At 54.4% G+C, this 24,459-nt stretch overlaps 6 protein-coding genes across 6 annotated transcripts; 4 read left to right on the forward strand and 2 right to left on the reverse strand.

The window, feature by feature from the left end:
• Window positions 1-1,077: 1,077 nt before the first annotated feature.
• PTC2 (Protein phosphatase 2C 2) lies at window positions 1,078-2,852 on the forward strand (the record flags this gene model as incomplete). Its single annotated transcript, XM_049375418.1, has 7 exons — window positions 1,078-1,113; window positions 1,256-1,562; window positions 1,619-1,692; window positions 1,740-1,824; window positions 1,871-2,077; window positions 2,129-2,371; window positions 2,458-2,852. 7 exons carry the CDS (start codon window positions 1,078-1,080, stop codon window positions 2,850-2,852), a joined length of 1,347 nt encoding a protein of 448 aa, XP_049235340.1.
• Window positions 2,853-3,733: 881 nt separating this feature from the next.
• On the forward strand, window positions 3,734-6,874 carry J4E87_003794 (uncharacterized protein; the record flags this gene model as incomplete). Its single annotated transcript, XM_049375419.1, has 7 exons — window positions 3,734-3,845; window positions 3,947-4,861; window positions 4,915-5,200; window positions 5,705-5,742; window positions 5,800-5,821; window positions 5,880-6,375; window positions 6,428-6,874. 7 exons carry the CDS (start codon window positions 3,734-3,736, stop codon window positions 6,872-6,874), a joined length of 2,316 nt encoding a protein of 771 aa, XP_049235341.1.
• Window positions 6,875-7,288: 414 nt separating this feature from the next.
• On the reverse strand, window positions 7,289-10,135 carry J4E87_003795 (uncharacterized protein; the record flags this gene model as incomplete). The annotated part of the gene is made up of 6 exons (XM_049375420.1): window positions 7,289-7,318; window positions 7,376-7,445; window positions 7,530-8,044; window positions 8,344-8,946; window positions 9,049-9,850; window positions 9,939-10,135. 6 exons carry the CDS (start codon window positions 10,133-10,135, stop codon window positions 7,289-7,291), a joined length of 2,217 nt encoding a protein of 738 aa, XP_049235342.1.
• An 842-nt stretch (window positions 10,136-10,977) lies between these two features.
• J4E87_003796 (uncharacterized protein) lies at window positions 10,978-14,623 on the reverse strand (the record flags this gene model as incomplete). The annotated part of the gene is made up of 5 exons (XM_049375421.1): window positions 10,978-11,186; window positions 11,240-13,618; window positions 13,669-13,942; window positions 14,001-14,193; window positions 14,475-14,623. 5 exons carry the CDS (start codon window positions 14,621-14,623, stop codon window positions 10,978-10,980), a joined length of 3,204 nt encoding a protein of 1,067 aa, XP_049235343.1.
• A 1,151-nt stretch (window positions 14,624-15,774) lies between these two features.
• Window positions 15,775-18,895, forward strand: J4E87_003797 (uncharacterized protein; the record flags this gene model as incomplete). The annotated part of the gene is made up of 3 exons (XM_049375422.1): window positions 15,775-15,837; window positions 15,913-15,982; window positions 16,035-18,895. 3 exons carry the CDS (start codon window positions 15,775-15,777, stop codon window positions 18,893-18,895), a joined length of 2,994 nt encoding a protein of 997 aa, XP_049235344.1.
• Window positions 18,896-20,161: 1,266 nt separating this feature from the next.
• J4E87_003798 (uncharacterized protein) lies at window positions 20,162-22,463 on the forward strand (the record flags this gene model as incomplete). The annotated part of the gene is made up of 4 exons (XM_049375423.1): window positions 20,162-20,733; window positions 20,780-21,373; window positions 21,526-21,742; window positions 21,777-22,463. The coding sequence occupies 4 exons, from the start codon at window positions 20,162-20,164 to the stop codon at window positions 22,461-22,463; spliced, it is 2,070 nt and encodes a 689-aa protein (XP_049235345.1).
• Window positions 22,464-24,459: the final 1,996 nt, after the last annotated feature.

Raw genomic sequence — 24,459 nt, forward strand, 5'->3', positions numbered from 1 at the left:
CCACGCAGCTGCGCATACGCAGCCATAACATGGTGCCGCTTTAGAAAAGGGCCGCGGTTTAGCTGCTCACAGCTCCTGCCTCGCGCTACGGTGGAACGTATATCGCGAGTTTCGGGAGTGTGGTGTAGGAAGCAACACATTGCGTGCCAATCGGTCGGGTAGTACCAATCCGTCGTAGTGCATCGTCAGAGCCCGACACGGAATCTGGACCCTGGGAATTGTCGCGCCGCAACGCGGCTGAGCAAGTGTTGCCCTTTCTATCGCGTTCACGGGACCAATTTCATGTGCAGCAAAGCCAGTCCTTTCCGAACCGTACTACTACATCCAAAGCCTGAACGTATGCACGATCTTTGGGGATTCAGCATTGTGTAGAATAGACGGCACACATTCAGGGTGCTTGATGCGGGACAGGTACAACTTGAGGAAGAGGGCTTCTTGTATCGAGTGATGAAGCTATGCCTCAGTCAGAAAGGACGATCAGCTCCAGTGCATCGAGGCCAGGCGGCGGCTGCTGTTGAGACGCTGATAGGGGTGCTCACAGCTTTGTGCGTGGCACGCGAGCTCTTGCACAAGTAAGCAAGCATCTAGGCGCCGGCTGCCTCGCCTTAGCAGAGCACCGCCCGGAAAGATGCACGACCAGGCAGCCATTGGCAAGCTGAGCGCGAATTCCAGTCAGGAGGGCGCAATCCACAGCGACAGGAGCTGGTGGGGGAAACGGGACTGCAGAAAATGCGGCGGCGTCATCGTCTGGCCTCGACCTAGCCACACCCACTAGCCCGCACGGGCCCGACCTGACAGGTAGAGCAGCGTCACTCTTTGCCTACAACACCACCCGGCCTGTTTACCCCCGCGAGCTAGAGCACGCAATTCTTTTCTCCTGTCCTCTTCCTAAGGACCTACAAGACGCCCACCACACACGCCCGGCCACTTACCCAGTCGCCCCTGCGCCTAGCCACATCTGAAATCCCCCCACACACCAACAGCGCAGTTTGGAATTCTATGCCCCTAGGGAGACCCGCGATCAACCTCAGACTTCCCCTCGTCTCCTCCCACAGGTCCTTGTAGGCACCGGACAACATGGGTCAGACACTCTCAGAACCCGTCGTCGACAAGGTAATTGCCTCCCAATGCTGGCCCCCCGCCCCCGCACCTGCGCTACTCCTCGCTCTATTCGGCGGCAGTCGCCTGCATTGAGCTGCACGGCCGCGCAGGTTCTCCTTCACATTAACACGACGCTAATACGCTGCTTGCACAGAAATCCGAAAACGGCGATGGCGAGTCACTCATCTACGGCGTGTCGTCGATGCAGGGCTGGCGGATCAGCATGGAGGACGCGCATGCCACCGTACTAGACTTTGCAGGTGAAGCCGGCAAACCCACTGGCAACGACAAGCGACTTGCCTTCTTCGGCGTATACGACGGACACGGTGGTGACAAGGTGGCCTTGTATGCTGGCGAGCAGCTACACCAGATTGTCGCGAAACAGGAGGCTTTCAAAGAGGGCGACATCAAGAAGGCTCTACAAGATGGTTTCCTCGCCACAGACCGCGCCATCTTGAGTGGTATGTTTTTCAGGGCACCTTTCTCTAGTCGACAAGTGGCTGACTCACGCGAACAGATCCCAAGTACGAAGAGGAGGTATCTGGCTGCACTGCGTCAGTCGCCGTCCTTTCTAAAGACAAGATCTACGTCGTACGTTGACCCCTACAACATTCCTTGGCCAATTCTCACACCAACAGGCCAACGCAGGTGACTCGCGTACTGTCCTAGGCGTCAAGGGAAGGGCTAAGCCGCTCTCTTTCGACCACAAGCCCCAGAATGAGGGTAAGAAACATGGATGACGAAGGCAAGCAGCACTGACATCTCTTAGCTGAGAAGGCACGTATCCAAGCCGCAGGTGGTTTCGTCGACTTTGGCCGTGTCAACGGCAACCTGGCTCTGTCGCGCGCGATAGGTGACTTCGAGTTCAAGAAGAGCGCCGATCTTCCTCCCGAGCAGCAGATAGTTACTGCCTTCCCGGATGTTGAGATACATGATATCAACCAAGATGACGAGTTCTTGATCGTCGCCTGCGATGGTAAGATAGTAGAACCTGCTATGCTCGTGCGCTCTTATTGACTCCATACAGGTATCTGGGATTGCCAGTCTTCTCAAGCCGTCGTCGAGTTCGTTAGGCGCGGAATTGTCGCAAAGCAGGATCTTGCTTCCATTTGCGAGAACATGATGGACAACTGTCTGGCTTCAAACAGCGACACGGGAGGTGTTGGCTGTGACAACATGACCATGACTGTCATTGGTCTTCTACAAGGAAGGACGAAGGAGCAGTGGTACGAGGACATCGCAAAGCGGGTTGCGAATGGAGAGGGTCCATGTGCGCCGCCAGAGTACGGCAAGTCAGAAGATCCAGCCAAGTCCGCCTCAGAGAGCGAGTAGTTCAGTTCTAATATAATTGTGTAGCCGAGTTCCGCGGTCCCGGCGTTCACCATCGCATTGACGATTCCCCTGATGACATCGACATGGACTTGGACAGTCGATTCCGGCCGAACAACGGCAACGGCGGTCGCATCATCCTTCTCGGCGACGGCACCGAAGTCTCGACTGGAGACAATGACGGCGAGATGTTCGATAACGAGGACGAAGACAAGGATCTGGATTCGCAAGTCAACAAGTACAACCAGGACGCCAACGCCAAGTCTCGCGAGGATCGCGAAGGCACGCCAGGCCCTCAGCACGAGAGCAAGGTCCAAGTGACTGAGTCGCCCTCATCTGTACAGACCGAGAAGTCCGACGCTCCCGAGTCCCAGACCGACAAGAAGGTAGAGGCAGGCACAACCAAGACGAGCGAGAAATAGCTTGTCCTCACTTGACTTGGCCACGATTAATGATGTTTGGCTCGAAGGGCTTAGTTTCAATGCATGATGATATGCAATGTCTCTCTTATGGATGTTTTGCAAGCGACGATGGGTACGTTGGTTTCCTGTAGAATCAAACGACGGGTCATGGAAACGAGCCTCATAGATCGCAAGCGGGCGGATTTACGAAATGATACCTGGCGGGCTCGGCCTTCGCCTTCCACTTTACCTAGCTATCACTTTGTTCATGATACAATGGTTTTATCAAGATGGTGTTTATCACGACCTTCATCTGTGTCTAACCTAGAAGCGTATGCAATGCCCTTATGACATCACTTCCATCAGCCACGTTCTAAGGCATAGTAGAATGCGTGTTGCATCAGATGGCGCCGAGTTCCTTGTCTTTATGCGTCTACTTATTGCTGGCAAACAAGCTTTCAGATGCCCCACTCTCCCGCTCCTAGGTCGATATTCGGCGTGCACCTAATCTGGGTGTCATCCTAATAGTCATCGTCAACGGACAGATATAGACTCCGATGTTGGAAGGTGACTCACAGTCGAGTATGTCAATCGATAGCGAGGTCTTTGTTCCATCCGTGCTACATGCAATTGCCGTTCGCATTGCCGTCCGCGAGTCCGGAGATAAGCTTGAGATCAGGGTCCAGTCCGAGCAGCATCACCTTTCGTCATAATTTGCGACAGCTGTGCAAGCGTCACGATTGTGGCGTGGGTCCGAGAGTGCCGGTGGTACATTGCTAAAAGCAATGTCAACGCCTGTTCTTGATACAAAAGACAAAGTAAAACAATCATTCCTTTCAAGATCCATTATCGAGCTCCTTCCTCAATTGCTCCGACGTTGTACCTGACTGGCCACTTGCATCATGGACCCTGTAAATCCCAACCAAAAGGCCCGAACCACGCAGCAATACGCCTTGTTTCAGCGGAAGAACTTTTGGAAATCCAATGAGGGCGAAGTACCAGTGTTCAACACAGGTAAGTATGCTTTACCTCCATAGCACTGTCGCGCAAGTAGGAATCGAGCGAGCCAGAAACTGGACATTTGATGTCGCGCAAGGCTGATGTACTGTGTATAGAACCGGGCAAACTCGAAGACTTAGCAAAAGAGAAACTCAGCCAAGGTGGCTGGTTCTACGCGTCTTCCAATGCCGGCCAATCGCACACGCATACCGTAAACAGACAAGCGTTCTACCGACATCGAATTATTCCGCGTATGCTGGTAGATACCAACCAGCGCGACACTGCGACCGAGATCTTTGGACACAAAGTGCCTGCGCCGATCGGATTTGCGCCTGTTGGTATCAACAAGATCTACAACCCAGAGGGCGAGCTACCCGTAGCAAGAGCCGCAGGCGCCTTGGGGCTACCATACTGTCTCTCGACAGCAGGCTCACAGAGCATAGAGGACGTAGGCCATGCCAACGATGAGGGCGTGAGGAAAGGACAAGGCGACACAGGCACCGCTGCCGGTGGCGGCGAGAAGGGTGTGAGATTCTTCCAGCTCTACATGCCGCACGATGACGAGCTTACTCGATCGCTTCTCCAACGTGCTGTGGACAGCGGCTTCACAGCCTGCATCCTGACGCTTGACACTTGGCAGCTTGGATGGCGGCATGACGATGTCGCAAATTCAAATTACGCCTTCTACCACGGGCTTGGTGCGGATCTGGGCCTTACTGATCCCGTCTTCCAGAAGAGGCTCAAGGAAAAGGGCATTGACCCCAAGACACAGCCCAACGAAGCTGGCGCGCTCTGGATCGATAACGTATGGCATGGACGCGCGCATACGTGGGAGAAGGCTGTGTGGGCGATGAAACTATGGAAGGAGCTCAGTGGTGGCAAGCCGTTTTCTTTGAAGGGCATTCAGAGTGTGGACGATGCGAAGAAAGCTGTTGATCTGGGCTTCGATGGCATCGTAGTCAGCAACCACGCTGGAAGACAAGTCGACGGCGCGGTCGCAAGTCTTGACTCTCTTGAGAAGATTGTCGATGGTACGTATCATGTCTGCTCTTCCTCATTGATACACGACTAAAGAATTCTCCAGCTGTCGGCGACAAAATCTACATCATGTTCGACTCTGGCGTCCGTTCCGCATCCGACGTCTTCAAAGCGCTCGCTCTGGGCGCAAAGTTCGTATTCGTTGGCCGTCTGTGGATCTGGGGCCTTTCGATCATGGGCGAGACGGGAGTTGACCATGTTATGCGCGGTCTACTAGCTGATCTGGACATCTTGATGAACGTTGGAGGGTTCAAGAATGTCGGAGAGATTACGAAAGATGCGCTGGAGAGTGGACCGAAGAGTTATTCGCTTATGCATACAGCTAGTAAGCTGTAGGCTGCTGAGCTCTTGGGATTTTACGGCTAATCAACGCATCTTCGCGTACCCGGGTCTCATGTAGACAGGCACTTGAACTACCACCTACCTAAGTAGTATTGCGTATATCCAGCTTGTGTTTTGTGTTGTACGATATAGCACTCAACTCTGATACCTGCGAAGGCACTAGAATATCGCTTCTACATCATGTGCCTAACACTCGCAACAAGTGTGACCTTCGCCCAAGCACAGTCACGACATCTAAATTCACCATTCACTATGAGGAGCTTACATAGCGCTAGGCCGCTATAGGCTGACCGCCACAGGGCTGAAGTGGCCCAAGCACTCCCGAACAAGACCAACTCCAACTCCCCTCAACGCGCAAAGCTCTCCAATCGTGATCGCAACTTCGCGCGCGTCATGTTCTGCAGTTGTCGCGCATACTAACACCGTCGCATTGATTGTACTACTACGGGTTTCCGGTATACACAAAAGTTCATCCCTAATTCGTAAATAGAAAGAGACCCTGTAATCAAGATGTCGGTCATTCTATGCACAGGTACGTTGAGCTGCCTACCCCACATATGGCAGACAAACGGCTAACATCCAATTGCAGCCGGTTACGACCATACCATTAGGTTCGCACGCGTCTCACGCGCCATTGGCAGCCATCCGTACTGACTCCGACGACTCTAGATTCTGGGAAGCGCTCTCCGGTATATGCTCCCGGACTATCCCGCACCCCGACTCCCAAGTCAACCGCCTTTGCATCTCGCCCGACAAGCGATACCTCGCCGCCGCCGGTCACCATACGGTCAAGCTCTACGACATCAAGTCCACAAACCCGAATGCGATCCTCACCTTCGACGGGCACACCTCCAACATCACCGGTGTCGCGTTCCACTGCGAGTCCAAGTGGCTGGTCACATCGTCTGAAGATGGCACGGTCAAGATCTGGGACACGCGATCAGGCAACGTTCAGCGCAACTACACTCATGGCGTCCCGGTCAACGATGTCGTCATCCATCCAAACCAGGGAGAGCTCATCAGCTGCGACCGCGGTGGTAACGTGAGGATCTGGGACCTGGGAGAGAACAAGTGCTCTCACCAGCTCATTCCAGAGGACGACGTCAGCGTGGCTAGTGTTACGGTTGCAAGCGATGGAAGCATGGTCTGCGCAGGCAACAACGCCGTGAGTCTCCCCGGATGAAATTGTACTAATGTTTGCTAACACCGCATGCTAGGGCAACGTCTACGTTTGGCGCATGATCCAGCGCAGCGATACCACCTCGATCCTCCCCATCTGCAAGTTCGTGGCCCATACAACCTACATCACCCGCGTCCTCCTGTCCCCCGATGTCCGTCATCTCGCCACTTGCTCCGCCGACCACACAGCGCGCATCTGGTCTGTCGATCCTACCGCACCCCACAACGTCACGCCCACCGACAACCTGCCGGCAGCTAGCGAGCGCGACCCAGCTGCCTTCCCTCTAGAGACTACGCTACATGGTCATCAGAGGTGGGTCTGGGATTGCGCCTTCTCAGCCGATAGCGCCTATCTCGTTACCAGCTGCTCAGACCACTACGCAAGGCTGTGGGAGCTTGGTAGTCAGAGCATCATCAGGCAGTACAACGGACATCACCGTGGTGCTGTCTGTGTCGCGCTCAACGATACGGCCGTTGGCAACTAGGAGATTCACACTCTACGCATGGCCAATTGGCATGACGTGATACCCGTCACCCTAGCGTGTGAAGGATGGGGGACACAAGGATTCCGGCATTTGCATCAGCGTTGGCGTTTCGGCACGAGGGGATGGAAGGGTAATGAGTTAATGACACTTTGGCGTTTACGGCGAATGAGGTAACTTCTAATATGGATGCGGGAACGGGTCACCAAGGTCATTACAGTTTCGCATCAACGCAAAAGCGACGATATGCCTGGAAAATGTGTTATAGCTGACAGACCAAAAAATCTGAAAATGGAATTTCCACTACGAACTCTCAGCGCCCATTGACACAGGCATAATGACCACGAGACAGCTCCAATTCACGGCCGCTGACTTTCCTCATGAAGTGGTCGCCAATTGCTCAGAGCCGTACCTAGCTTACGGGCACTCCTTTTTTGCGCAAGCATCCTACCAGTATGTTAGTGTCTTCGATCATTTCTTCGCGCCCCGAAACTTTCAACTTACATAGTTCTTCATCTTGCTCTGTACGCACGCATCAAAACTAACTTTCTTCTCGCACAAACACGATACGTGCCTACATTACACCGTTAGCATCGAGCTCAAACTCATACCAACGCGATAAATGCAGAGATTGTAGTGTGGGCGGGATCAAACGTACATATCCCACTCTTTCTGACACTTCACACACTGTGCAGGCCCACCCCTCTTCTTACAACCCTCCACACTTTTGCCTTCCATGCCCTGTCCCCTCTTCAAGTTAAGGTTGATGTCGGCACTTTCGTCCTCCGCCGCATTCTCACTCGCAGCATCTAGCACAAGAGCCAGCTCCTCTGCTTCTTTCTCGGCGGCTGCGTCGTAGTACGTAGACGAATCGTATTTATCAGGAACGGCATTGGCAAGAGCGCGTTTTTCGGACATCTGGGGAGAAGAGGAGCCGATACCGCCGCCGGGGAGGTCGCTGTCGGGAAGCATGTTATCTACCATTTGGCCGGAGGCGATGCCGCCACCTGGGAGGTCGCTGTCCGGAAGCATGTTGTCGACCATTTGGCCGGAGCCGGAGCCTGAAACAGGGTCAGGGTAGAAGGCTGTGGGGAGGGGAGGAGGGGGGTTAGAGGCGTGGACTGGGGCGGCGGCTACCAGAGCGCTGAGGGTTGTGAGGAGGAAGAATGTAGGCTTCATTGTTGCGTGGTTGTGGGTGTGGTATAGTATAGCCTTCTGAATAAGTAGGAGCGTACGAATTTAAAGAACAAGAAAGATGTCAGGGAGGGCGGTGGCATTTATGCCTAGGAAATTGCTGTCGGACTTCACGTCAACAGCTGTCATGCGTCGATCTATCACTAACTTTGCCATCACACTCCATGGACACGCATAACGCTGTAAGGTGACTAAACTCTAACGTACGATTCTTCAAACTACCCCCTCTATCACCGATCCCGTCGTCTCTCTTCAAACCTCCTAACACTATCCCTAACCCCAAACCCATCCTTCAATAACCCGCCCACGTCTTCCAACCCCAACCCCGCCGTCTCAGGATATATCCTCCAAATGACAATCTCCGCAACCACACAGACCACGGCATACAACGCAAACGTTCCCACAGGGGTGAAGATATTCATCATGGGCAGAAAAGTGATCCCAATGAAGGTATTCGACCCCCAATTCGTAGCCGTCGACACCGCAGACCCAAGCGACCTTACAGACAGCGGAAACAGTTCAGATTGCTGCCAGGGAACGTTACCCATGCCTATCGCATAACCGGCGACGTATGTTATCATGGAGAAGAGGATGACTAGGGGCCAGATCTTGTTGTTATCGCCGGCAATGGCAGTGGCGGTAGCGGAAGGTTCCTCGGTGGGAAGGTCGATGAAGAGGAAAGCGATGGCGCATAGTGCGAGACCGATGATCATGATGGGTACGGACCAGAGGAGGATACGGCGGCGTCCGATGCGGTCGATGTAGTGGAAGGCTACGAGTGTGAAGAGGAAGTTTGTGATGGCGATGGAGAGCGAGGTTAGGGTTGGTGATTCGAAACCGACGAGGCGGAATATTGTGGCGGAGAAGTACATTAGTGAATTCTGGGGGTGGTGTTAGCAGTTATTCCATACCTAGGTACTCTGACAGGTTCGAGTGGTACGGGTAGGGCTTTCTGTTGCTTGGACGTAAGGGAAGAAACTTACAAAGCCACAAAGTTGCTGGAAGCCCTGAAGCATACACGCGATAATCAAGGCTCGACGGTTCCCTCCGATGACGATCAGTTGAGAGAAACTGTCTTGCACCCTCTCCTTCTTAGCTCTCCAACCGATCTTAGCCATGTCAGGAGTCCCTCGCAGTCCAGCCGCGTCCTCCTCCTCTTCAATCTCCTTCTCTACCCGCCTCAGCACGGCGTTCACCAACTTCGTCCCACTTTCCTCACTTTTGTACACACGCCCCAATACCCTCTTCGCTTGCTGCGTCTTTCCAGCCTTGACGAGATACCGCGGTGTTTCGGGCAGGAAAAACAGCATAACGAACTGTATGGCAGCCGGTAAAGCCCCCAAACCCACCATCCATCTCCATCCATGCAATCTTTCCGAGAACAACCACCCAACAATATAAGCAACGACCTGCCCACCAGTAATGAACAAACTGCTCACTACCACCAGCCGTCCGCGGAAAGGGCTAGGGCTGAGCTCCGAGATATACAGCGGTACAACGAACGACGCGCTTCCAACAGCTGCGCCGACAATGGACCGACCCACGATCATGCCGCCAACACTGCTTGTCCATGCCTGCAGCAGCGCACCGAGTATGAAGAGGATGTCTGCGACGAGGATCACGGTTTTGCGTCCGTATGCATCGGCGAGGATACCCGTTAGGGGCGAGGCGAGGAGTGCGAAGAACGAGGTGCAAGACGTAATCAAGCTCTTGTCGAGGGTGGTCAGGGGCCGGGAGGAGAGGTCGGTGTTTATGGAGATGAGGGTAGAGGATATAACACCGGTGCTGTGTAGCATTAGTATGGCGTTACTCCCATTTTCTATACATGCCATGAGACATGGCGCAAAAGATCGCGACCATAGATGCGACGTACTCATATCCAAATAGCAATCCTGACACCCCGGCGCATATAGTCAGACACCATATAAACAGGCCTGGGGATACCAAGGCACTCTCGTCCACCTCATCCTCTCTTATACTCGCGTCGTCGGCTTCGTCGTAGCGGTCGCGTGCATCGTTCGGAACGCGGCGGTCGTTGGAGATCAAGGGCTCGGCTGCAGCGTCATTCATGCTGTCTAGTTCTACGTCTTCATCTGAGCGCGGCATACAGCACACACATACATAGGAAGCGTGTTCGGCAGAGAAGGCAGGACGGGGCGCTGGCGGAGGTTATCTGGGGTAGTGTCGGAATGGCCGCGGGAGTGCGGAATGCTCGAGACACGCTAGTGGGTGGGCCAGATCTGTGCCTGGTGATCCATGTCACCTGCAGAATAGGCGGTACCAGCGGCACCAGGAGATGCCAGAATTTGTGTTGCTTGCCGCCTACATAGACGCCTGTCCCTGAACTTATATCTTAAGCTCAAAGATCAAGCATACAGTATCCCGTATGCTATGTTCTGTTTACGATATAAGGTCGCGACATGGACTCGGCCATCATCTTGGGGCGGGTCATTGCAGGCACATAAACGAGGTTTGTGAACTTATAGTATTGATAGTATTCCAGCAGCATGTGCTCACATGAGCCTGCTCTGCTTGCTAGTAATTTTCCACCCCACCCCTGAACGCTGCCTTGAGGACGGAAACGCCAAAGCGATTCTCATGACTTGCTCCTTCCTGGCGCGTTGCGATCGCGTGTAGCGTAGCGATCGTCCCAATTCCCTCCCTCTCTTGTCCCATATTGCATGCCCATGACCTGCAAGGTTGTCGTCCATACCATGATCTTTTATGCACCCATCATGCCCAGTCAACGCCTGTCGCTATGCCTCCAGCCACTTATCATGGTGACTAATCAACCCACCCACGCTAAGCGCATAGCAAAAATTGGTAAAACAGGCAAGGAGAGCATGTAATGAAGGTCAGGCAGCAGACGCTGCGGACGCCGCTTGTTTGCGGTGAACCTGATTTGAAGATTCTCATTTGGGCTCAGCGTTGCCGTCCGGTGCATGGCTAGCGGGGCCAGTGGGTGGAGCTTGGGGACCCGATGAGTGCTGTGGCATCATAGGCTGCGAGTAACTTCCGCTGGGTGTACCACGGTGTTGCTGGGGGAACTGGTGATGCTGTTGTGGTGAGCCGTAGTGACCGCCTTGGTATTGTTGCTGGAAAGGTCCTCGCATTGGAGCCACTAGAGTGATGTTAGTCAACTACTATACGAATCACCATAAAGGTGCTACTTACTGGCTCCTGGCTGCATTTGGTACATCTGAGGAGCTGGTGCACCAGGCTGCATGTACATCATAGGTGGTTGCTGCTGGTGGTGGCCTTGTTGCGATCCTTGATGGCTCATCATTGGTGCACCTGGCCTGGGGCTAGGGAATCCGTTGGCGCCCGGAGGCATGTGAGCCGGGTACTGAGGATACGCAGGAGCGGGAGCGGGAGAGTACATCTGCATCTGTGGATTACCCGGCATTCCCATAAAGGGTCCATTTGAAGGCTGGTTCGTCATCATTTGACCCCCCATCGCCGGCCCAGGGCCGTTCATGAATTGACCGCCTTGTGGGTTGCGCATTGTGGCATGCTGCATACCGGGACTCATGCCATATTGCGGGACTTGCGGAGGATAGCCTTGCATTGGCTGAGGTTGTGCGCCATACATGTACGGTGCCATTGGGCGTGGTGAAGGCTGGACTGATGACGTTGAATGCGAATATTGCATATGTTGAGCTCCAAAATGATGTTGATCTTGGCCGAGGTGCGGTTGTATCGGCGGTCCACGGGGAGTATGTTGAGGTGTCGGTCCTTGTGTCATACCTTGGGCGCCCTGGAGATGAGGTGGTAACTGATGCTGGTGAGGCATGGGGCCGTTGGGCATGACATGCTGTGGTACTGACAAGGGCGCAGACGGAGGAGCATGATCAAATAGTTGCTCATATCCCTTGTTCGTGTTCGAAGAGGGGAAATCCCACGTAGGCGGGGTCTTGTAGGGAGGTGCAATATCAGAGTGATGTGACTTCTCGTTCGACTGCGCCTCTTTCTCAAGGCGTCCGATGGCATTGAAGGTCGTCAGTCCGTCCAGTGATTTAACAGTGGGCTTCGGGCCAGTAAAGAAGTTGGTAACAGGAGGCTTGCGGACTTCTTGCCTAGAGGAGTTTGGCCTAGGACTGGAGGTAGCGCTTGGGGTTCCACCGGGCTGGAAGGTGTTTGCAGCTGGGTTGGGCTTGAACTCATGGGCGCGAACGTTGAACCTTGTAGACACGCTGGAAGAAGGCGTCTGAGCACCACTCGAGGGCTGTGAAGGACCAGTAGGTGGTATACGCATGTCCTGAGCCGGTATCGGTTGAGGAACGCCGTTGTATGGCATGGCACCTTGCTGCTTATGCTGCTGGTGGTTCATCTGCAAACGAGTGCTAAGTAGTCCTTGGTTGCGAGGAGGCATCTGGTTCATGTTCTGGTGGGAACCCCGCAAAGAAGCAGACGCATAGGCTGGCTGCCCTGGTCGAGCACGCTGATTTTGTTGGCGCTCTGCGTTAGCGCTAGGGGATGCTTGGGTGGATTCTGGCTTGACAGCAGATCGTGCGGCAGCTTTGGGGTCTGCCATGGTGCTGGACGTCTTCGGAGGTGTAGTCTTCATCTCCTGCGCTTGTTTGTTGGCTTTGTCGACGATAGCCTGCTGCTTTGTCTCGTCCTTAGCGAGTATGGGCACAAGATCTGACGGTACCGGCGTGCTCAGTTTGAAGTTGAGCGCGAACTTCTTAAGATCGTTGAGCTTCACGGCCTTGTTCTCGCGTGCGAAAGCCCTCTGGCGATCGGAAATCCGTAATTTCTCAGCGGCCGAAAACTGCTTGAAGGAGTCAAGCAGGTCGTGCTCAACGTTGGTAGTAGCGTCGTGTGGCCGTCCAGCTTTCCTAGGAGGGATGGCAGCAACTCCAGATTTGATCGTACTACTTGGCTTCTGCAGCTGTTCCGCAATAGCCTTGTGCGCGTCGACTGGTTTTGATGCAGGCTTGGGTGCGTCTTTGCTGGACTCTTGGGTTTTGCTAGGTTCAGGCGCAGCAGCTGCTGGTGCTGGTGCCGCGGGACTTGCAACACGTTGTGTCGACTGCGAGGCAGGCCGTGCGACGGAAGACGAGATAATGGCAGGGTCCACCGGCGCGCCGGGCACCGTCGCCTCAGGGGCGGGGGCACGTCGTGCGGGTGGGGTGTACCGGTTGGACTGTCCGCTTGACAGGTTTGTCAGGTCTCGTCGTACTCCACTGTACTTGTCCTCTTCATCGCCATTATCGTCGGCCGCAGTGTATCCTCCGCGCTCTTCACGGACGTGCGAGTTGGTTGCGCTGCTACCTTCAATCTCTCGGGCGATCTTCTCAGCACGGGCAAGCCGTTCCGCATACTGTGGGTCATTCTTATTGATGGTGGTGGTGTATATGTTCTCGTCGTAGTTGCTCTTCACACCGAACAGGCGCTCATTGGCGGAGAACTGGTCCCAGTCGTTCGAACGGCCGGTAGACTCGAGCGTCATGTTGGGATCAACCTCGGACGGTTCCCACTTCTGAAGGTTACGCTCACGGAGTTCGAGCTTGCCAGAGATGTCAGTATCCGTGCGGAAGCCTGCGGTGCCTTTTTTTGTTAGCCTGGCATAGAAAGGCAATGTAGATCTTGGTACACACCATTCTGGCCCTTGAGCTGGGACTTGTCAAGGACAACGTTGTTGACATTGAAATCTGCCACATCGCTCATGTCAAATGACATGACGTGGTAATCGCCTGAGCCAACGTAGTCGTCGGACAACTGGCTCGTGCCGTTGGTCTGAGCGTTGCTGGTGGGCAGGAGCTTCTTGACCATCTTGAAAACATAGCGCAGCTCGCTGGGATCGAGTGAGGTGCCTGAGAGGACACCAGAGTACTTCTCGCCATTCTTCAGCGTAATGATGCCCGGAAGACCCTGTTTGTGTCATTAGCACTGTTCACCCACGTCGCATGGAAAGCCAGCTGGCACTTACCGTCAGATTGGCCAACAGGTACATCATACGGTCGCTGAGGTGCCTCATCGGGGAAGCGTTGTCGGCGGAGGCAGCCGTCGAGCCTTGTGGGGGCTTAGGTGAGCTTACGGCACCGTTGGGGGTGGGGGAGTGAGTCGGTCGCTGTGTGATGGGATTGGTGCCCTGGGTCCATGCCGTTTTGGCGGGAGGTTTCCTGCAAGTCGCCCGGTCAGCATGGCGCCAGGTGCAAGTGGGGAGGGTGTTGTCGAGGACAGAGCATTGGGACATGAGGTAATTGAGCACAGTAGACGGGGAGAGGGCCATCGAGTGGACAGGGCAGTCGCACCGTGACTCCATGTGACCAGCCGCACGTCACACGAGAATATCCCGCATGGCGGGAGCACTCGAGGCATGCCTCTATGTGTCTGCAGTGCAAGGGACGCGGGGCAGGAGTGTAGGAGACGTGTTTATGGGGAGTGCAGGGCAGGCGCTTACTTCTGACCGCCGTCGATGGGGCTTCCGGGCTTTCGCTGCTGTGCGTCGATGCCTTTGGCGGCAGTGCTCATCTTCAGTGGCCGGGCGGAATTGGCGGCGGGGTTTAGAGCATTGGAGGAGGTATTCGGAGTCGCAGCGGCAGTGGACATGGATGGGGAGAGCAGGGCGCGGGCGAGCTCGGTAGCGTGGGTCGGTGGTTCGGTTTGTGGTTGCGGGAGAAGGAGCGACGGGCGGGGGAGGAAGGAGCTCCAACTCTAGGGTGAGAGTAGCGCAGGACGCTCAATGCGGCAGCAGGCGCAGAGTCGACGTGCGTGCGAGGTGGAAAGCCGGACGGCGGAGGAGCGGTGGTGACTTGGTATAGGAGGCTGTGCCCGATTGAACAGCCAGAAGTCGAGAGTGAGGTGCAACGCCAAGCGGATCGCCTGGATGAAACACAAGTGCAAGGTGTGCGGGAACTAGGCCAGCCTCAGGCAGTAGCCGTGAAGGCTCGGACGACGGCACGAGGGCGCAACGGTCAGGCAATCCACAGGCTGGTGCGCGAGATGAATAGAGGAGACACTGGGTGGACGGCAGCGGATATGTGGACCTGGCACTGTCACAATTGCCTGACCTCTGTTGCTATCGCGATCACGGGCGCTGCCAGCCAAGAGCGTTGCTGTCCGAGGCGAGACCTCACGCCTCACTCTGCTCTCCTTCTGCGCTGCTCGTGTTGTCCGAGACGCCTGCAGTAAACAATACTAGAGCTTGCATCACCAAATACGGGGCAACACCTGTTCGTCGCGCTCCAAGCATGCTAGAGTACTAGAGTGCATGCACACAACGGTTACCCCAGTCACCACCCACCCAGCAGCAGCAGCTTGAGGTGGTAGCGCGAAGAGAGGCCGGATGCCGGCCGTAGTCTCCAGGGCTGCAGCTACATCGCAGACTCACGTCAGAAGCCTACCTAAGCGACGGGGCGTCACATGTTCCATGGTTTTGCCTGTCGCTAACCGCAGATGCATGCCCAAGATAGAGATGCAATCATCAAGACGGCTTTCACCAACTACCACGGCAACCTCTCTTGTCCGTCATGACGTAGAGAGGCTCAACGATGGAATAAACAATTTCTGTGAGGTTGGACGTGAGACTGCTCCACGTGCCGCCCAGCCACTCTCGTGTTAGCTCGCCCCAGGCATCTCAGACGTCGGTGCACCCAACGTGGTCGCCAACACTGCCAGGATAGAGCGTCGTGCCCTCGCGCTCCCAGTCCGGCCCTTCACTCTGCTGCTGCCGCACACCTGCGCCACACGCCCTCGGCACCATGACTGAGGAGTCGTCTTCTGTCCGCTCGTCTCAGGGGTCCTCGCGCCGTGCGCCCAAGAATGTACGTGGGCTCTCTCTCTCTCCGCATCCCGCGCCCAACACCACACAACCGTCACTGACACCGCATCCAATGCAGCCCCAGCAGCAGCTCTCGCAGATAGAGAAGTCCGTCACACACCTGCTTGTGGCCACCAAGCAGCTCCTCGGTGCGTCCCCGGCGCGTGCAGCCCCGCATACACACGTGCTAACACGGTGCAGAGACGTTGACACTATGGTCGCGCGGGACCGCCACCGAGAGCGAGGTCTCGGACGTCTACGTGCGTCTGGGCTATGAGTTCAACATCGCGTCGCGCGCCTTCAACGCGATCGGCGTCGACACCAACGACCTCGGAAACGTTCCGGAACTACTGCGTGGCATACTAGAGGAGACGCTGAGCCAGGAAGCATCGCAAGCGAGCCTCGACAATTTCCTGCCGCGGATACGAGACATCATCATAAACCTCCTGCACGGCCTGAAGAAGAAGCAACAGCGGTTACGGCAGCGCACAGGAAGAGATGGCTCGCTCAACGGTGGGGGCAGCCCGCGCCAGGGCAGCGTTGGGAGTAGTGGTGATGTCGAGGAGCACCAACAACCGCGATCCGCAAGCACAAGACTGCCTTCAAGAGGGGACAGCCCGTCATTTGGCGGCCCCGACCTCCCACCGCGTTCATCTTCGGTAGCTGGCGGCCGCGCCTCTCCGAGCAAGTACGATGCCCTCCCTTCGAACCCGAAAGCGAACCGTTCGACCACCGCAAGCCAGTTATCCACCGACTCGTCCATTTCGAGCGGCACCGCCCAGCAAATGCCTGTCATTGCTCCGTATCCCGCAGACGATTCCATGCCCAAACCACCTGACCCCCCGCGGCCTAACTACCCCGTCGACTTCCCACCACCTCCACCTCCACCGAAACAGGAAGATGCGCTCGCGGCATTGCAAAGAGGTGGCGAGCTGGAGCGGAGGGCTTCGCGCCGATTTTCAGCATACCAAATCCAGAAGCATCTTGGAACAAATGGCATACCACTTCCACCAGTCCAGAATTCGCCCATACCGAATAGGGGTCGGGATGTACGCGAGTCCATGAACGCAGTGCGGACCAGGCAGTCCATGATGCACAGTCGCCAGCGGTCAAATCAGAGTCTCACGCAACAGAGGCCTGCTGTGGAAACAAAGTTCTCCTTTGATCAGCCCAATGAGAGACGCATTTCCGAGGAAAGTTCGCAAAGCGCCACGCCGAGCATTCTGCCACCAAAAGAGTCGGGTCCTGAAGACAGCCCCGTCCAGAAGACCCCAGACGATAAGCTCGCGCAGCCGAAATTCCCAGAAGGCGACCAGTTTTCGCTAGGTGCGACGCTTAATGGTCCGTTATCAGAGCCAGCTGAGCTTGGAGCCGCATCACCGGCGAAAGAAGACCCGCCCAGGCCTACAGCCAGCCGCAACAGCTCTTACAGAGTTAAGACGCCCTCTCCACAGCCTTCTCAGTTCATTCCAGAGCAGTCACCTCAACAAGGGAAAGAGCTTACCTTGTTTCTCCAGTACAAAAGCAAGATTAAGAAATACGTCTTCACAGATGGTGCTGAGCTTTCCTCGGCCCGTCTGCAACTCGCGTTTATCGAAAAGTTCGCCTGGGATACCCACCGCTACGGCGACCTGCCTGAAATCCACATCCAGGACCCCGTTTCCGGTGTACGATACGAGTTGGAGGATATTAACGATATCAAAGACAGGTCCGTACTTGTGCTGAACGTGGAGCAACTCGACGAAGTAAAGAGTCACATCGATGACAAGTTTGGCGGACTCAGCAAACTGGTGGAGAGCATCAAGACAGTGGTCGAGGACCAGCAAGCAACTATACAACGTGTGGCCGAACGTCAACAGCAAACGACAAAGGAGATCGCTGGTATATCAGCGGCACCTCTTTCTTCAGCTCGCAACTCCGCCCTGCTACCCTCTCGTCCCATACCGTTAGGCACACCCTCCGAAGCCAACATTACTTCAGCCACTCAAGTAAGCGAGGTGCAATCGCTACGCCGTGATTTGGCTGTCATGCGACAAACATACTCATCTTTTGTATCGGATATACAAGCTAGCATGTCCACCATACGCACAAAGGCCAGTGCTGTGAAGTCCACTGCTATCAAGGCTGCCTTACCCGCACTCGATGGAGACAGCGGTCGCGCTTACATTAACGCTGGCAAGAAGGGCCTGCAAGACGACTCGGAGAAGATTGTCAACAGGGTAGATGACCTACAAGATCTTGTTGAAGACCTCAGAAAGGACGTCGTTCTGCGTGGCGTGCGACCTCTGCCCCGCCAACTCGAAACTACCGCCAAGGACCTGTCGACAGCCACTGCCGAGCTCAAGAAGCTGCAAGATCTTCTGGCAAAGGAGAAGCCTCTCTGGACCAAGATCTGGGAACAGGAGTTGCAGACTGTGTGTGAAGAGCGAGACATGCTCACTATGCAGGAGGAACTCGCAGCCGACTTGCAAGATGATCTCGAGAAAGCCGCCCAAACACTTGAGCTGGTCGAGCAGGCGACCAAACAGCAGAATCTGGAAAGCGAGAAAGAGTCTGGAAAGGGGATGCGTTCAGCTAGTGGCCGTAACATGCTCAATGCAGTTGCTCTCGACAAAGTTGTGGATCCACGCCAGGCCCGCGATGGAGTACTTGGAGAAGTCAAGGCCCTGCAACCAAACCATGAAGGCAGGCTCGAAGCCATTGAGCGAGCGGAGAAGGCGCGACAGCGGGATCTTGAGACGAGGAACGATGACGAGTTCAAGCGCGAGCTTGGAAACTTTGTCGAGGAAGGCAAGCTCAAGAAGAGCGGCGGCGTCGAGGAAGCAGAGCGCCTCCGCAAAGCAAAAGATGAGCGCGCACGAAAGGAGAACTTTGAGCGAGAAGCCGCAAGACAAAGAGCCAAAGCAGAAAAACAGCAGAGGGAGGCCGAAGCTGCTGCCGCTGCCGCTGCCGCGGCGGCTGCTGAACCAAACGGCGACGGTGCTGATGGCCAAAACGGAGAAGCGGAAGCTCCAGCAGAGAATGCAGAGGAAGCCAAGGGAGATGAAGGTGGTCCTGCCTAGACGCCTGCCATCTATTCCTAGCCTTCCCGTCTGTATTTGAGCTGATCCGTGGTCTTAGATCTCCCGAAAAGACAATTTACAATCCGCCCCTGGGTCAAGACCGGCGGCGTTCCGCTATCGATGCAAATGAGATTTGCCGCAGCTACGGGGCTGGACCTACCAGTAGCGGCAGTGTCATCTACGTCTACGCCCACGTCTTCGTCTCCTTCTACTTCTACAGAGAGTACAGACCCGCTCATCTCAACCATCAGAGTCGTGACTAGCGCAACACAAATCGATGATACCTCTTCGAAATCGGAGACAGACGATATACATCCGCCCACGCGACCAAGCATTATGCCTAGAATACATTGCGATATACCAACATCTATTACACCAACATCCTGTTCCGGCGACACGGACACACCATCGCCGATCCTCCCTTCGAATTTCGGCCCACGACTCGCAATCTCACGAGGTGGAACGCCTAGAACTTCTCACTCATATCGCACACCCAAGCCTTCTCACAGTTTCCACGGTCGCGACAAACCCAGCTCGGGTACATCGCCTGTACGTGCACGCGGCATGACTTTCCCACGCGCCTCTCCCAGAGTGACCAATTCCAACTCGCAGAAGACGTCAGATGCCAACCCGCACACGCCCGAGAGTAGCAGCGCAGACAGTCTTTCACAAAGCGACAGCGACAGAGATAGAGACACAGACAGTGTCCTCTCCTTCACCCCCAGCATGGGCGGAAAGAACCTGGCCAACTGGTTTTCCGGACTGTTGGGAAGATAGTAGAGCAGCGTGTGTACATAGAGAGCAGCAATGGGCAAAGCCCTATACGTCCTGTTCCCTTCAGGGGAGGGATGTATGGTATCTGTACTATGTAATTATTGGTGGTAGCATCGGTAATGGCGTTAGTGTTGGTAACAGGTTATGCATAGCGATCAAGGCGTTTGGGCACATTGGTATGAGATATGTTGGTATTGTGGGATGATGGCGAGATGTTGATACGCGATGAAGTGGGATAATGCAATGGATCATGTATCATCTCAGACGTTTTACTCACCAGTGACGTACCCTGCAAATTGTCTTGGCACGGTGAAAGTATAAGCGGACTGACAAATGTCTAGATCAATCGGCTCATTCAGGGACAAAGCGCACGGTCACTGGCGCACAGCAAACAAGCGGTCGCAGACGAGAAAATCATATGGGTTCGATTGATGAGACTCTTCTACTCCCAGTTCATCACCAGACCTGAGTCTCTCAACGCAAATCGCCGTTATGTCGGCGCCCAGTATCATCCCGGATCGCACATTGCACGATGCAATTATTGCCGCTCTCTCTCTCGAGACTCAGTCCGAGAAAGAACAGGCCCTGACTGCGGCGCTCAAAAGCTGGCAAAACCATGGCGACGGGACTCGCTCTCCTCACCTACTCGTTCACGTACTTCAAAACGTGTACAAGCTCCCAGAGCTACCTACGACACTCAAAGACCAGGACGCGTCGGACTTTGATACACTGAAAAAGGTCTGCAAAGAGCTCAAGTTCACATTATTCTTCGCGTCCGTAAAGAAACTGCTCGGCTGTAATCTCTTCGTGGAAATCCGCGGTGCACGGAGATGGGAGAACAGTCGTCCCAAGATCGATCCAACCAAAGATCATACTATTAGGGTCGACCAGCTAAACTTGATGCGAGTCGTTGACTTGGAGGGAAAGTTGCGTGCATTGCGACTACCCGTGCGAGATACTGAAGTCACCCAGAAGGAAGCCTTCACACATGAGACTGCTCAGATTGAAACTGAGGTTGAAGGGAAAGAGATGGGTGGTGGTATGGAGGCTGAGCTATTTCACCAGTAAGTTCAGCCCATTTTTATAGGTCTGAAGCTAACTTGATGAAAGACATTTCAAGACTGCGCTCGTCATCATTCCTCCGCGCAACCTTCGCGCCTTTGATATTCGTAAGCGTTTCATGCTCAGTCCCGAAGGCAAAGGAGTCGAAGCTGCTCTCTTCATGGTCAGTGGATGGGAATATGCCAAAGCGGAACCCATCATCAAAATGCTCGATGACGCAACGGAGAAAATGCGAGCACCCGACGCAGGCCTGGCTAGTCTTCTGCAACTACAGAGGCTCTGCAGGCTCTTGCTCGAATACCACGATCCAGGTGATTACCGAAAAGAGGGGCATACTTTCATGTGCGCAAGGTTTCCCTTGATACCCGGCGAGGTATTGGACCAGCTGACCGCTGTGTGCATCGAGTTTGGCCACGCGGATCTGAGGCAGAAGGCTATGAAACAGCTCAGTGCCTCTTTTCAACGCCAAGTACGCGCCGATCGGACCATCGATGCTATAGGTCGCTTGTTGTACAAGACACAAGATGTCGAGCAGTTGAAGAAGGCGGACGGGTTCATCAAATCCCAGAACAGTATCAAAGACAAGATGGAGATGTGTGGTAAAGTTCAGGCAGCGTACGACCGAGCTGGAGATGCAGACGAGTAAGTGATAATGAAGTGCTTTAGCGCGGCAGTTGAAGTACTGATAACCTTTGTAGTGAGAGTGCTCAGTCGAGCATACCAGCTGCCATGGCTACCTGGCGGGCTTCCATCATCCGCGATACAGTATCTAACAGTACCTTTCTTAGCCTCAGAGATTGCCTACCACTGCTTGAAAACGGCGGCGAACTCAATGACGAGTTTCTCGACAATACGCTTCGCTCCATGGCCCACAACTCAAGTTTCGCCAGCATGGAGACCTTTCTCCAAGACATAGCCAAACTCAACGGCAAGATCCCAGACGCCGATTTTTCAACACTACTGCAACATTGTTTTCAAGCCGAGAGCCTCAGATTCCATGACTATCAGTCGGTATGATTTGAGTCCCATGCGAAAGATTCTACAGCACCAAGTGCCGGTAGCTGAGCATGCGATACGCGAGTACTGTCTCAAGAAGCTGCATGCGCCAACGACAATGGCAGAGGTTCGCAAAGGGAAAGTCCAGGACGACGAGGTTGAAGATCTCGTCATCATATCACAAACTTTTGGAGAGGAAGTTCCACTCCTTCTTCTCCCCCACCTTGGTGGATTTCTAAACGATCTCCCCTGGATAGTCCAACTGCTCATCCAAGTCTTTGACTTGGAGGGGTGGGCTTCAGAAACCTTCGTTCCACAATTCAGCACCACCGTCCTCGAACCCGCCATCGAGCGAGCGAAACTAGTAGCCTCTAGACCGGACATACCTGTCGGCGAAATGATTCGCGATTCCTTCCCATTCCGCAAAAACATAGCGCCAGTTCGCGGTTCCAATGAGGGAGACCGCGGTGTCACGATGGAGGAGTTGAAGCTGCTGATCCCAGTCCTCAAACGTTTAGCGCTAGATCATGTCGTGGATAGGCTGGCGCAGAGGATGCTGATGGATTTTGTTGACCTCGATTTCGAAGACTTTCGCGTCGTGCTCGGCGATGAGAAGACAGATGAAATGATGGAGAAGAAGAGGGCGATTGAAGAGGCGAAGGAGGCGAAGAAAAGGAAGGCTGCTGATGATGGTGGAAGGGGAAAGAAGAAGAGGGGAAGAGGGGGTCGGCGGTGAAAATGTGAGACGTGCGAAAAGACGATGAGATGTCGACAGGACACAAGTCTACTTCATACACTGCGATGAAGAGCCAAATTAGTAGAGCCAACATTAACGTAGGCTCCAGGGTGTTCAGATTTTCCCTTGATTGGAATGAGACAGTACTTGCGACCCTGCGGCGCTCAGTCGTGGCTGCCTGAACTTCAATTCCACCGCGTTACCCAGGTAGTTGCTACTCATCATCATCCCTACGAAGCCTGCATCCATCTGCTCTCACTTTCACCTTCTACGATGTGAGTTACCGGTATGCGCATCGTCGTGACTGTTCGTTCGGCAGACTGGGGTGTTGTACTGCTCCCATGATAGGTCTGCTCCGCTCTTCGCGGGTTACACACACCAGAATCCTCTGCTAACAACGACAGACCGACAACACCGAAGCGTCAGCGTTGTGTTGCCAATCCAGCGCGCGTGTAAGAGATATCCGTGGCAATATACGATCGTTGCTGCGTGTGGCTATCCAAGGTGGTGTCGCTGCCGCCCGCCCGCAAATCTGTGTAGGTACGCGATCGCGGAGTACCGCGTCCTCAGCTAGTACTGCCGTACTCTTCCTTCTCTTTCATATGTCGATTGCTATGAAGACGTTCTTTTTATGATATAAATCCTACCCAGATAACCGCAAAAGATCCCAGACCGTGGATAGGCCTACCACTCTACTTGTTATCACAAGCTAGCTTCCAATCCAGCGCATACCTTTACGGCTCTCTATAGCTGACGCCAAAATCAGAAGCAACAACTTCATCACGATGGCGGCTCACAGAAACCTCGAAAAAGACGTTGGCTCTTGGTACTGTGTTCGCCAACCTTACCTAAGTACCCGGGTATGCAGGCCATACAGGTGGGCCTCCCGAAGAACCTGGGAAAGTCGCCCAAATGAATTCGAGAGGACCTCCTACGTAGCAGCAGCGACATGGTGCTCACCTCCTACATGAAAAAAACTGAACAGCTGCCTCCCAGAAGTCTACATTGCCCCGAAGAATATGTGAACTTCAACTCTTACACTAACGTAGACGGCAGAGTACCTGTTTATTTTTTTCCTTATATGAGGTGCGCTCGCTCTACCGACGAAATCGTAGTACGCCGTCGCTGCCTAGATACGAAATGCGCCGGCCGCCACGCCGCATTAGTCGGTTCCAGCCAAATCGCCCTCCCAAAACTATGCAAGGACTCGCCTGGATCTATCGGCCTGTAGCAACACAGTTATGCATGTCTTATGCAACTCGACCTGCGACTCGTGTTCATTGCACAACGGAAGGTCGGCTCATCACAGCCCTTGGACATCGAATCGCAGCCGTTATTCTTCTGCCAGCCCCCACCTCGAGCTATCCACCGTCACCGCTCTCGCGTCCCACATTTACAGCCCACCTTTGCGTCTTTCTACGGCTTTCCACGTCACCATCTCCCAGGCAACGCCCTCAGAACGCTAGAGCACTAGCGCCTTTCAGACTTTTCCCACGAATATATAAACCCACCCTCCTCCGTCCCTCCTTCTGCTCCTTAGCTCTCTTTGCCTTTTGGCTTAGATCAAGTGTAGTATCTGTTCTTTTCAGTTTAATCTCTGAGTACGTTCCTCTCTCCATCCTCTACGCTCGAAGAACGCGTCGCTAACATTATCCCAGAACGTTCCTACGGGAACTTCAAGATTATTCTTATTTTTGAAACCAGCCGGAGGATCCCTGGGCTTGCTCATATCCTCTGGCACAGTGTCGCCTCTATCGCACTATCTGAGGCTGACGCGAATTACCCTTTTTCATTGAGACTTCTGGCTTGCTCCAGCTGCTTGAGGAAGAAGAGACGTTTGCAGCTATGACAGACACATCCTGGTTGGAATGAAGCTGAGAGCTGTTGCTCTTGTTGGATTTTGCTAGTATTTGCGCGCCAGAAGTGGGGCAATGTTGAGCAAAAACCTCGGTTACCTGGGTACCTAACACGAACAAGCCAGCTCATTCAAAGTCGT

The sequence above is a fragment of the Alternaria ethzedia genome (genome assembly GCF_023757985.1).
Source record: "Alternaria ethzedia strain BMP 0044 chromosome Unknown scaffold_6, whole genome shotgun sequence".
Lineage (NCBI taxonomy): Eukaryota > Fungi > Ascomycota > Dothideomycetes > Pleosporales > Pleosporaceae > Alternaria > Alternaria ethzedia.